The sequence below is a fragment of the Carya illinoinensis genome, chromosome 6 (genome assembly GCF_018687715.1).
Source record: "Carya illinoinensis cultivar Pawnee chromosome 6, C.illinoinensisPawnee_v1, whole genome shotgun sequence".
NCBI classification, from domain to species: Eukaryota; Viridiplantae; Streptophyta; class Magnoliopsida; order Fagales; family Juglandaceae; genus Carya; species Carya illinoinensis.
Window position 1 is genome coordinate 28,155,573 of NC_056757.1, and position 13,983 is coordinate 28,169,555.

Consider the following 13,983-nt stretch of genomic DNA (forward strand, 5'->3'; position numbering starts at 1 on the left):
TATTTAAACACTATAAACTCCTAATACAACCCTAAATAGGCCCTTAGAAACAATATAAAAAGTGTTTTTTGAAGTAGAAATTATATAAAAGTTCATTTGAGATAATGTTGTACCTGTAATAAAAACAAAAGGGCAAAAATGTAATTGTTTAAAATTTGAATGAGTATTTTCTTCCGTTGATAGATTTCTTTAAAATTAAAATTACGTTCCACATTATTTAAAAAAACACGTTTGAAAAAAATATCAAAAATTTTTGGTCATCGCCAAACAAGTATTTTAATTTTTTTCGAAAACGTAATTTTTAATCTTTTTAAGATTAAAAAGTATTTTAATATATAACAACTAAACAACCTAATTTTATCATTAAAGAGCTTTTGAGGTATTTAAATGTGTTTTACAATCCTTAACGCAACCCCAAATATGCCATTAATCAAACAACCATTTTTCGATGGGTTATTAGATTTAGGATCCAATACAATTTTTTGGTCATCACCAATGTGGATTGCTTGTATTTATTTATGAAAAATTTTACTTAATAGCTCTACACCACATACCTGCTAAGGAAAAAAAAAAGATAAAAAATAAAAACTCACATCAATAGGTGTGTGGTGTAGAGTTATTGAGTTAAACAACTCGTTATTTATTCTTCTATGTTAATAATTTATCTAAAGATGAAGAGGATGCAAATATTTCAATCAATTTCAATGAAACGCAAAGCCATATGTAACTTGTCAACAATCAAATTATAAAACATTGTCACTGAAGGAAACTCCTCCATTTGGCTTTCAAAAAAAGTGGGGGATACATGGCTATGATCTTAATAAAAGTTAAAACACACAAAATCTGCAATCAAACCAATGAAAACACATTGAATTGGGGCACCAAGGGAGGATTACCTTACGTAGCCACCAAATCTCTTATTCCTAACCCTTCCCGTCCTATTAGACCTTTACATCTCTCGCTTCCCTCAAGCCCACCATTCATTTCTTCAGTGTCAGATCGTTCTCTACAATCCCATCCCTAGTCTTGGTCGATATCAACGAGTTTGACTCCTGGGTTCCAAGCTTTGATCACAAGAATGAATTTGTTGACAAGGAAGATGAGGGAATTGGAAAGATTCCCGTCAAAGCCTACTTTCTCAACACTAGGTTCACCACTAGGATTCCTTTCCATGATTTCTCATTGGGTGGTTTATGCTATTTGTCCATGTGTGTTTATGTAGAGCTAAGATCGTTTATGCTTGGATGCGGGGATTTCCAAAATCATAATGTCTTCTTGTGTTTTGTTTTGCATATTGTTATGATTGTATTGGTGGCAAAGAATGCGGAAAAATATGTAGGAAACTCCGTGTATAAAGGCCATAGTTGTTGATTGTTATTGTTGTCACCCCTCCCTCTCTTAGCTAGACATTTCCCCCCTCTATTGTTCTGTTTTCATTTTACATGTTTTGCTTTTCTCAAGTTCATGGTTATGGCAGTATCAATTTGAAGAGCATGCAAGTTGAGAATGTAAGCAATGTAGTTCCGCAATTAGGGCCAAATCTAACAAGCAAAGCCCTTACAAATTGTTCTCAATCAACTAATTGTCCAGATTCATCCAAGTCCTAGAACCATACCAAGGCCTTGCCTTCGATGTGGAAGGAAGCTAACCTTAGCTTGTGTTGTGTTATGGTGTTATTGAAATTAAAGAATTTTTGTATCTTGTATAGCTAGCTAGTGGGATCTTTCACCACTAAACATAGGGAATTCAAGTCTTACTGCTCGAGCCTGCACCTCACTTAGATGCACCAACGCCAAGACTTGCTACCCTCTAGGTCCATATGAAGTCTCACCATGGTCCTAATTCTTCTTTTGCAATTCCATGGTCAAAGTGGTTAACTGCCTCTTCAAGGCCAACATCTCGATCTCCAAACTTTTGAATTGGAACTTAGAGGTCTTCTTTAGGGAGTTAAGTCCTTTCTACAGTAGACAAAGTCTTGTACCTTCCACAATTTTGTAAGAAGGGGATGGAAGTATCTCTTATACCAATTTTATAACACGCAAAGGGGAAGGGGGATTTGTAGGCTCACTTTGAGGATTAGCAGCTTCCAAAGAAGAAGAAATAAGATAAACTTTATGCATTCAATTCATGATCATTTCCCCAATGGGGTCTCAGTACATATAGGCTGTCAGTAGTAACAAACTTACAACAAACCATACAAAATATTCTCCTCAAGCCTTGCCTGGCGCACTACTTAACAAAACAAGTCAAGTAATATTAAGAAACATTACAAGTAATTCTAAGCAATTGGACTCCGGCCCAAACCCATTTATTTAACTGTGCTTATTAAGGAATTTCCAGCCCATTTGTTGCATCTGTCCACAGATCGAGAGCCCACGGTTTTAGTATGAGCCTGTAGAACTAAGGCCCACTGAATCCAGAAACCCATCACGATTCATCTCTTATTTCTCCTTCTGATCTTCCTTAAGCTTCTAGACTCGACTGTGACATTATGTCCCCAAGGATGCATATCTAATTTGGTTCCTATTGAATTTTAGGCCTAGAAACTTCATTATTTAAATAAATAAAATAGTTCAAAGTCAAGGCAAGAAATGAAGAGGATATAATCTACATTGATGGTGTGAACATTCAATGTGGCAGAAGGAATTTGATGATGCTCTAGTTTTTAAGATGGCTTTTCTTTGGACTTTCATGAATAAAGTTCTACATCATGAATAAATGAGTTCGGCTGATAATTGTTGGCTTCCCCTCCCTTTAACTCTCACCTTGCAGCATAGTATTCATTTCCACCAAAACAGGAAGTCCTATTTCTTGGAATGGTGCATCATTGGCCTGTCGACGATTGAGAACGTCATATCAATATAAGAGATTGTTCGTGATTCAAATGCAGTTCCTCTATGATCTCGCAAGCAGATTATTAGACTTTTTAACAGACAATAAAATCATAGTAGCAAAATTGAATCAATAAATTGAGCAATTCATAACGTTCGTTTGGATTCAGAGAGTGTTTCATCTCATCTCATCTCATCATATAATTTTCTCAAATTTTCACATAAAATATAATAAATAATTCTAACTTTTTCAAATTCTAAAACAAGAATAATATTAAAAACTAATATTTTAATAATATTTTATTCAACTTTCAAATTTTATCTAAAACTATCTCATCTTATCTCTGAATTCAAACAAACATCCCATAAAAAATCTTCTATGTGCATTTTAAAATAATATTATGAATAGAGAAAATAGAAAGTAAAAATTATGAAATTACTCGAGTAGCAATAAAGGAACCAAGGGTCATTGATGTCTCTTTATAGAACAAGCATTCTTCATTTTCATTAAGGGCTAGGGTGATTGAGCAGCCAAGAAGAATTCCACTTTTGCGTGAGGCTGTTCAATTTTGCAATACATAGAAGCAAAGGACATTTTGTGAATTCAATAGTCCACATTTGAATTCTGTCATTTCAAGTGCCATCTTTATCAACCAAGGATCCATAATATTATATTCTACGCCAACACAAAAATTACAACAAGGATTTGCTTAAGATTGCAAAGGCACAAGATCATGAATCCATAGCATGGTCACCTATTGCTGAGTATTCACCCAAAAGTCGTGACATATCCTCAAAGCTTGGACCGCAAAGACAAACATTAAAAGCTGAACAACATGAGCTAAACCTAAAGTTGATGCATTTGAAGCACTGAGAATCATAATAGTGCATCCAATCTTACACAGTGAGAAGTGAGAAGTGCATCCAATTTGTTTTGAGACAATGATTTTGTTTTTTTTTTGGAGTATAAAGTCTTTTTTGATAAACGCAAAAGGTGTAACTCAAGTATATCGGAAGTATACAAGAGAGACGCCTATCTTGAAGGTGAGAAAAGGCTACCTCCAAAGACAATGAATATCTACTCTCATTTCAAAACTCTTCTACTTTGATAGCATCACGGGGTATTTGATAAGCATCCTTAGGCCTTGACTTCTTCACACCAGCAGTAAACCAAACCTTAACAGACTTGTAGTCCTCAACTGCTATGTTTGTCACTTTAACCCACACCAGAACCTTTGTCTTCATTCCGTCTATGCCTGTAAGCTTTCCCCTCAGCAAAATTGCCTTGACCCGAGTAGCATACCTTATTGTCGAGAAGTCTTTAAAGCTGACCTCACATACAGAAGGCAAGTACACAATCAGCCTGGCCTTAGATTCATCAAATTCAAAATAGGTGATGTTCTGGGGAAAGAGGCCTCGTGGTAAGTTGTAGTCTTGAAGGAGATTTGGTAAACTTTTCAGTGGCTTCCCTGTTGGTAGCCTTTTTTGGGTTCGGTTTGGCAATTTAAAATTTTTATCTCAAACTCAAAATTCTCATCTCATCATTACAACTTTCCCAAATCCCCATATAAAATATAATAAATAATTCAACTTTTTCTTAATTTTTTTAAATCTCAAAACAATAATAATATTAAAATATAATATTTTAATATTTCATATTAAAACTCAAAATTCTCATCTTACAACCAAACCGAACCACTTGTTTTTTCAAGGTTAAATAAAAGGAAATAAAAATATACAATAATGTTTGGGCAGAACATAAATTTCATGTCACGGTGTTGTTAAATTTACAAATTCTTTGCACCAGTTGAAATGAAATGAAAACTGTATCTATTTCTTACAAAAAGTTTTACCTCATAGACCAATGACAAACTATTTAAAAGATTAGTTTCAGAAGTCGAAACATAGAAATATAAGTGCAATGAATGAAATTAATTCAGTGAAAAAATCCAAATGCAAACATTTCTGTAAGAGGGTTTAGAAAAAGAAGGAACGAGGTTCATGAATGAAAGAACATGGTTTTATACAATGAAAATAAATAAATAAAGCTCATATTTTCACATGTGAGAGAAGCAAGGGTAAATTACAAGTGGATGCCAACAGAATTTTCAGAAATTAATAGATATTTTCACTGTCAGTCCAAACCTCTTTCAGCACCAAAAGAAATTTCATCTCTAAAAAAATTCATCTAATCATTTGCCCCAACTTCTATGAAAAAAGAAAAACCAAAAACCAAGATAACTTTCACAAAAACCCAAAATAACACATCTGAAAATTTTCATCCAAACAACTTTTCAATTCTACCGACTCGTTTTCACAGAACCCAACACAAACATATCACAGAAAAGTTTTAACTAACAACTTTTCATTCTACCTACCCTCTTTTGCAAAACTGAATACAAAACTCCTCTCAAAATTTATTTTTTTCAAGAAATCTAACAATTTGAGAAATTTTCACTAACCAAACATGCCCATGCCAGGAAGATTTGCCACAATTAACTAGTTTACAGGTTGATGGCCTAAATGTATCCACCTCTTTTGAGGAAACAACTGCAATCACTAAACATGTGGATGAGTTCACAAATACTTCATGCGGCTTCCATCAAATGATGGCACAATTCCTCCCAAATTGTATTTTATGCTAGGTTCGTGCAGTGTGCTGCCATCAATTGACAAGTGCCAACTCTTATGGTACAGGGTATGAAAACATTAAGGCTCTATGTGAAGGAAAATCAAGTAGCCTGTCAAGCATTTGCACATAAGGAATATGGATTCAGGCATAATGGAGCATGCTAAGTTCAAATATAGTCACCTTTTAGTTTGTTGAAAATCCACTTTGCCTTTTCTTCAACTGTGTTTGACAAAGTCTGCAACAGAAAGCAACCTTTTAAGGAAAGAGTTAACATTAACGTCAAGACTAAGCACAAATACTTCCAAAGTAGTATGAATACCACAACAAACAGATGTGTCAAGGTTCTTAGGATTATATGGTTTGTTATTATAAATGTGTATTAATATGCTTAGTATTAATAGTATACTCTTTTAATACACAAACTGCAGGTTTTATATGGTCAAGAAGTGTTGAGAATATAAGTGATGACTAACTCCTAAAAAAAGTACAGTCAAGAGGTTTACAATAAGCAATGCAATGTACAAGGATTATTTTACTAGTCACCTAGTATCTGAAAAATCTGTGTGATGTAAATCTGAAGAGGCAATGCTTAAGTGGGTTGTGAAAAACACAGAATTTTTGCAAGACCAAGTGCCTCTTCCATGTCATCACCGTCTTTGCAGAGTTAAACTTCCAAATGTGGCCTTCATTCCTCACTACACAAATTCCACCAATTATGTTAGCTATACATAACACCCTAATCGTGTTAACCGAGAAGCGTTCTACCCAGTAATTTCAAAACCGTTTTGAACATGTCGAGACATAATGTTAATCAAAATAATCTTATGCTATTTTGGACCGAATTCCCCCGCTCCATTCTAGAAGCTCAACCATATAAAAAGCAATAAAAAAAAAAAAAGGAAAAGAAATGTTATAGCATGCCCAAATTTTCACTTCCATCAACACAGGAGTTTTTCTACCCCAATCCCCATCATAGTGCAAACGTCCCTCCAAAGATATAATGGAAGCGAGCACCACATTAACAAATAAATATTTTCTTTTAAATTAAAAAACCAATCTCCAAATCTTGTCTTTCCAGGAAAATATTCACAGATCTCACATCCTACTGCTAATATCAGTTCCAATCAACGATTAATAGAAAATCAAGAGAGTGGGCACACTTCAATCGAGCCACATTACAAACATAATGAGCAGAATTACCACCAAAACCATAAAAGGGAACCACCCTGCAAGGCGAACAGAAAGGAACACCAACGGAACAATACACAAAAGTCCACACTCACAGTGATGTCTTCACTGAGATTAGAGAATGCCTCCTTTGCTTTCTTCGAAATCCATGAGCTCCCAACCTTCAAGCTACCCACCTTTGTCAGAGCTTTCTCCATCGTCTCACTCTCTCTCTATCGGGGAGAGTACGATACTGTAGGAAGGTAGTGGCTAAGGAGTGAGAAAATCTGAAGCTAGCAATGGCTTTACCACGCCTTTATATTGTTTTACATATCATCTATACTATACATGTCCTCTTTCCCTTGCCTTGCTTTTTCTTGGTTTTACCAACAAAACATAATTTTCTGTAGGAAAATTCTTCTTGTCATCCTCACATTTCACACACCACACTTATTTTAATTTTTTTTTATTTTTTCTATAATAAATATGTAGTGTATGGATGATAAATAGAATAATTCAATTAATTTAATAAGAATAAAATGAAATAAAAAATAAAAAAAATAAAAAATAATATTTTAATATATAAAGTGTGTGGTGTGGGATGATGTGTAGCATTCCTCTTTTCTGTAATGTTTTATTTCTCAACTTATAAGAAAAAAAAAAAGAAAAAAAAAAAAAGAGAAGTAGCATATTACAGCCTATTTGTACTTTTTCTGTTCGTTTTTTTTTTTACCAAACCTTAGTTCATTCAGATACCAGATAAATGACCGATGCATTTTTCCTTTATTTTTAATTTAAAGGAAACGATCAACTATGTTTTATGCCAATAGATATTATTAAATATTCACTTTTCATTTTTCCTTTTGTCAGCCGAAGTTTCATACTCATGAAAATTTTGTTGCATTCCACCACTCTTTCATAGGTCACCCAAGATGAGTAATTCTACAAATCAACCATGGTGGACACCCTACACTTCGTACAAAACAACCCATTATTTCACTCTCTCTTCTCAACTCCCTTCAATCTCATCAGACTCTCTCTCATCAAGCTCTCTATCCTCACCTCAATCTCATCAGACCCTCCTCTCTCATCATTGCATCAAGCTCTCTCTCTCTCTGATGGGCTTCAAAGCAGACCAAATCTTAAAAATCAATTACAAGATTAAGAGCTATGAAGATCAAGGGAGCAATGCAAGAATTGGTGCAATCCAATTGGGATGAAGCTAACAAGAGCCCAACACTCATGATGGGCTTGAAAGAAGGAGAACCAGTTTTGATCCACTTGATCTAAGCTATGGAAGACACGACTTGGGCTTATTGTTATTGAAGACCTTGGACTTATTTATTTTATTAAAAGAGCTTATCTTATTAGTTTAGAATAAGTGGGCTTGAGGATGTCAACCCACACATATGTCTTATTTTTAATGAACTAGGTTTTTGGAAAGGCCTTGTATTTTGGCCAAGGGCATATTTGAAAAGTTATTAATTAAAGTGAACTAGGATTTTAGAAGTACTGTAGCCCAGGTATTGCTCACGCTATAGTACCTGCAACTCACTTAGAGTTTTGAGGATTGTTATTTAAACTACTTGTAGCCTCATTTGAAAAGGGAATATATTTTTTATTGAATTTTCATTGTGAGTGAGTTTTCTCATCTTCTTCTTAATTGAACTCTTGAACTTATCAAAGGTAATCACAACTTTTGTGGCGTTCCTCCTTGTAATTTGGGTTCTTGAGACGGGATTTCAATGGGTCTAGATTTTAATATAATCTAGGTTCTTGAAATGAGATCTTAACGGGTCTAAATTCTCCATCCATAGACTTGAGTTTGGCGTTTTTGGATTTGTTTTCTAATATTGTTATTGGATCTCAAAGTGAATCGATTAGAGTTTACATCACTCTCTCTGATCATTGTAATAAAGTGATGTTTCTTCAAATGTAAATAGATGTGGGGGAGGCTAAGGCTGAAAAAAAAAAAATCAGTGGATAATACTTTTAATTTCCAAACTCACCCAAAAAGAACACTCTTGAAAAAATTGTTTTTGTTAGAGGAGTGTGAAGAGAGCCAAGAACAAGGGTGTTTGGCTTATTGCTAAGAAAAGATGGCTTACCAAGAGAATCAAGTTCTCTTAGCCAACCTTTGATGAAAGAAGATCCAACATGAGGTGGCCTTGTTCTTCCAACCATTAGAAATTATGTGAGAGCAGCCAAAAGTGAGAAGAAACAATGCCAAAGTGAGCCATACACTATTTTTCAAACAATACCCTAAAAACACATGAGGTTCTGTTTTAGACCAACTTAAATGACAGGCACAAATTGAGGCTAAGGCGATTCCATATTGATCTCCAATGGAATACCATTGTTTTGCAGCTTCCACACAAAAACATCAATTCTAATAGGTATAATAGCATTACAAATGAAAGAAAGATTGAAAAGGAAGGAAAACAGGGAGATTTATCTCTCAACAAGTTCCAGCCTAGTTTTGTGTTGAATGAGTTGTCTTTGGTCTCTAAGCCAGTAAGCCATTTCCGTTGTCATACCAAAAATTCAATGCACCCTTTTTTTTTATCTTCCCATTAGCTTTCTTGTTGAATGATAGGCAATAGATGGTCAATAGATTTCCATAAAAGTAAATTGAATTTCTCATGTATTTCTGTTGTAAAAGCAACTGAATAGTTTACAATGTAAAGCATCAAGGACATGCATGCAAGAAACGAATTCTCAAGCCTACCCTCCATTCAACCGGTAGACAAATCCTTTTCAATAATATTCTTTTATGAAGCAGAGAGAATAAATCCCCACTGCTCCAAAAATATCCATATCAATTGTTAATCATCAGTGTTAGCAAAACAGAGTATATGGAATTCCAATGTAATTTGTATTGATCATCTTTAAATATATTTATATACAGTAAAAATGAATAAAAGAAAATTGTTTCGTTACAATACTTGAGACAAAATAGTAACTAATTTCTCTACTGTTAGCTTCTAGAAAACATTGATGTCGGCGGTTTGTATAGAGTGAACCTTGTTGTCGATTGCTTTCAATTCGTGCAGTGTCGTGTATGCCTTCCTTGTGTTTGTGAGAATGCACCATAGGATCACTTATTCTAATACGCCCCCTCGAGTCCAGTGGGGAATCAACCACAGTGAGGCTTGTTCGAAAATTGATGAACTTATCTGAAATAAGAGGCTTTGTTAGCACATCGGCTATTTGATCCTTGGAATTAAAAAATTGAGCTTGAAGAGCGTGGGCAGCAACTCGATCCCCTATGAAGTGAAAATCTATATCCATATGCTTTGCTTTTTAATGATAAATTGGGTTAGCTGATGAGAAGGTTGCTCCAATGTTATCGCACCAGAGGATTGGAGCTTTAGTTAGAGACACACCCAGTTCTTGAAGGACATTTTGCAACCAAATCATTTTAGCAGCTAAAGAGGATAATGATTTATACTTAGCCTCTATAGATGAACGAGCTACAATTTTCTACTTTTTTGAACTTCGAGAAATTAAGTGGTTGTCGAGATAGACACAGAAACCTCCAGTTGATCTGCGATCATCGGGACAGCCTCCCCAATCAACATTTGAGTATGCTTGAAGGGTATGATGAGACTGATTTTTTAAAAGAAGGCCATGGTTGATTGTAGCTTTAAGATACCTTAGAATTCTCTTGACCACGACCTAATGAGATGTTTTGAGAGCATGCATGAATTGACAAACCTTGTTCACGGCAAAGGGGATGTCAGGTCAAGTTAGAAAAAGATACTGCATACCACCGACAATACTATGGTACGAAGTTGGATCATTAAAGTCTGGTGTGTCATATTTTGATAGCTTCAATGAGGCTGCCATGGGAGAAGAAATAGGCTTTGCATGAAGCATCTTGCTGCGGACCAGTAAGTCATTGATATATTTTTGTTGAGAAATTAATACACCTGCAGTTGTGTAGTCTACTTCTAGACCAAGAAAGTAGGACAAGCAACCCAAGTCTTTAACAAGAAAAGCAGCAACTAAGTCATGTATTAGAATATCAATGGCTAAAGATTTAGAGGAAGTGATGACTATATCATCAATGTAGACCAACAAGTATATATAAAGAGCACCATGATCTTAAAATGAAGAGGGAGGGATCTGCCTTTGATGCAAGAAAGCCATACCCAAGAAGCCAAGAATTGAGTTGAGCAAACCATGCTCTTGGGGCTTGCTTGAGGCCGTATATAGCCTTGTGTAGTTTACAAACATCTGCTGGTTTTGTAGGATCAACAAATCCATGAGGTTGCTACATATACACATCATCAGTTAAAGGACCATGCAAAAAAGCATTTTGAATATCAATTTGCCTTAATGGCCATGCACGAATGACAACAATTTATAGAATTAGTCGTATAGTAGATGGCTTTACCATTGGACTAAATGTCTCATTATAGTCCCAGCCATGTAATTGATGATACCCTTTAGCTACAAAACGAGCTTTTCTGCATTGGAATGATCCATCAGCGTTTGTTTTTATACAGTATACCCAACGACAGCCAAGGATATTAGTCGATGGAGTTAAAGGTACTAAGGTCCAAGTTTTGTTTTTTTGTAATGACATAAACTCCTCAGACATCACATCCTTTCATTAAGCAAATTTGGAAGTCATGAAGTAACTAGATGGTTCGTTAGGAATAGTAGCAAAGGTGATAAGAAAAAAATGAGAATGATAGAATAGTTCCATCCAAGAAGACTAGAGGACAAGAAGAGTTTGTCTGGGCTCGGTTGATGATGGGAGAGTGTGGTGCAATAAGGGTTGGGAAAGAAGATTGTAAACTGGGAGGTGAGGTGCTGTTTTGGGATTTCGCAGAGGAAATACCAGGAGAACGAGAGGTAGACAATAACTAACTTTCAGATGAAGAGATTTGTGACATTGGGCATGGGCCAGGTCCAAGTATAGACGGTTGCAAGATGGGTAAATGGGCTATCTCTATATTGGCAGAGGTTACAAGAGAATTGGATTGAGTATTTGACAAGGGAAATAAAGCCTCATTGAACACCACATCCATGGAAATATACATTCTATTTTTTGTGATGTCCAAACATTTATATCCCTTATGTAAGGTGTTATATCTAAGAAAAAGACACGGAATAGAATGAAAATTGAATTTATTTGTAAGATATGGTTGAATATTTGGCCAACATTGACATCCGAACACTTTTAAAAAACTATAATTAGGATCAAAATTGTAGACACAAAAATGAGGAGTCTGATTTTTGAGAGCCGGAAATGGAAGAATATTAATAAGGTAAACAACACACTCAAAGGCATCAGCCCAATATGAGAAAGGAAGGGAGGAATGGGTGAGGAGTGATAACTCAGTTTCAACTATGTGTCTATGTTTTCTATCAATTAGGCCATTTTGTTAATGTGTGAGGACACGAGAGACAATATGAGATACCAATTTTTGACATATTTGAGTGAGGTGAGAAGTTTGGTATTAAACAAGCGTTCGGTATAAGGTAAAAAGGTTTTGAAAACATTGATAACATCAGATTTAAGCTTTAAAGAAAAAAACCATGTGTAAAGGGTATAACAATCAACAAAAGATAGATAATCTTTGTAGCCAAGTCTTGAAAAATGAGGGGCAAGACCCCAAAGATCAACACAAATTAACTCTAAGGGCCGTGAGTAGTTAGCCTGACTATTACAAAAGGGAAGTTGATAATGTTTGGCAATAGGGCACTCGGGGCAATTAAAAACATAATCTATGGGAGACTTTGGCAAACACTTGGAATGTAGTATTCGTGAGACTTGTGTGAGAGATGGATGACCAAGCCTTCGATGCCATTGAGCTAGAGTTGTACATTCACCAACACGTGTAGAGGGAGACAATTTTGTTGGAAAGACGTAAAGGCCATTATGCATAGGTCCTGTGAGTAGAGTTGTCCTTGTTTGATTGTCCTTCACAGAAAAATGGGAAGAGTGAAACTCAAAGAAGCAAGAGGGATCAATGCAAAACTGAAGTATAGAAACTAAGTTTTTTGTAATGGATGAAACATGGAGCAAATTTCAAAGAGTGAAGGATAAAGGGGGAGAACCGGTGGAGAGATATGAATCACCAAGATTCTGGTAGGAACACCAGTTCCATCTCCTACATGCATAGGTGTCACCACCATGATACTATTCAAATGAAATATTCAGATTACTCAGATCATTAGTAATGTAGTGTGTGGTTGTTGAATCTGGATACCAAGTAGAATCAGAAAAGGATGCTGGTGTCGTGTAATTTGCCAAGAATGAGCTCGGAGGATCAAGCTGATAGGAATGATCAAACCTGTGCTAGCACTGGAGGGCAACATGCCCTGTTTTGTTGCAAACCTGACATGTAGGTCTTTGGGCCGTGTAGTTTTGGGTAGGATTATTTGAAGAAGATGAACGTCCACCACGAGAAGAAGTGAAATGACGACCACAACCTCTACCTTGACGACCACCTCTAGGAGAACCACGGCATTGATCACGACCACCAGAAGCATTGAAATTAGCAGAGGGCTCAACAGTGGAGATAACACTCCAAGTTAGATGAGAGACCCACGACTCATGTATAAGTAAGAGTTGGTATAACTCACGAGAAGTGAGAGGCTTTGCTCTTGTAGTAACCGAAGTTATAAATGACTCGTAAAAAGGGCTAAGACCATTGAGCAAGTTAAGTGACAATCTCTTTATCAGAGAGAGAAGTCCCAGTAGTCGCAAGAGAGTCAACTAAGAAATGTACCTTGCCAAAATATGAGGAAATGGTTAAGAGATTTGTAAGTTAAAACCGAACCTGAAACTCCTTTGCTTGAGATGTGATTAAAACATTAAGGTGAGGGAATCCCAAAGTTCTTGAGCTGTTGTGGAGGAAAGAACATGTCCAAGAATAGAGTCAGATAATGAGGAGAACAAAATACTCAAAACCAATTGATCCTTTCGATGCCATGAAGTAAGGGCTATATTTGTTTTGGGTATGGTGGTTGTAAGGTCAGGTAGGGTGGCAGAGGGTTGAGAATGGGTTCCATCGACGTAGCTGAAGAAAGGGTTGAGAATGGATTTGTTTTGGGTACGGGACAGGTCTTGACCTCGTAAATAGGCTGATATCTAGACCTTGCATAGAAAGTAGTTATCGGTATTAAGTTTGGTGGTGACGATGTGAGAGAATGAAGACAAATTTGAAGAAGAAGAGGAATCAGAAGAAGGTGGGGTAGCTTTGGATCAAGGTGACGTTAGTCCTTGCAGGGCCGCTCTAGATACCATGTTAGGAAAATAGAATATATGAAATTCTAACGTAATTTGTATTGATCATCTTTACATATATTTATACATAGTAAAGAGAAATAAAAGAA

At 35.8% G+C, this 13,983-nt stretch overlaps 1 protein-coding gene across 2 annotated transcripts; it reads right to left on the reverse strand.

Moving 5' to 3' along the window:
- Positions 1-3,476: 3,476 nt before the first annotated feature.
- Positions 3,477-7,015, reverse strand: LOC122312517 (uncharacterized protein At5g01610-like). Of its 2 annotated transcripts, none has more exons than XM_043127154.1 (3): positions 6,747-7,015; positions 5,644-5,698; positions 3,477-4,300 (listed from the first exon to the last, which is right to left on the reverse strand). In XM_043127154.1, exons 1-3 carry the CDS (start codon positions 6,846-6,848, stop codon positions 3,921-3,923), a joined length of 537 nt encoding a protein of 178 aa, XP_042983088.1. In that variant the 5' UTR covers positions 6,849-7,015; the 3' UTR covers positions 3,477-3,920. The 2 variants fall into 2 exon arrangements, 1 of the variants encoding a protein (XP_042983088.1); XR_006243204.1 differs by having other exon boundaries at positions 4,020-4,158; positions 6,747-7,005.
- Between the last annotated feature and the right edge of the window lie 6,968 nt (positions 7,016-13,983).

Excerpts from the sequence above, each read along its gene's own strand:
- LOC122312517 (XM_043127154.1), bottom strand. The coding sequence starts at position 6,848 with ATGGAGAAAGCTCTGACAAAGGTGGGTAGCTTGAAGGTTGGGAGCTCA. Across the intron at positions 5,699-6,746 it reads ATCTCAGTGAAGACATCACT|ACTTTGTCAAACACAGTTGA; the intron begins GTGAGTGTGGAC and ends TTTCTGTTGCAG. Across the intron at positions 4,301-5,643 it reads GATTTTCAACAAACTAAAAG|GGAAGCCACTGAAAAGTTTA; the intron begins GTGACTATATTT and ends GGCTACCAACAG.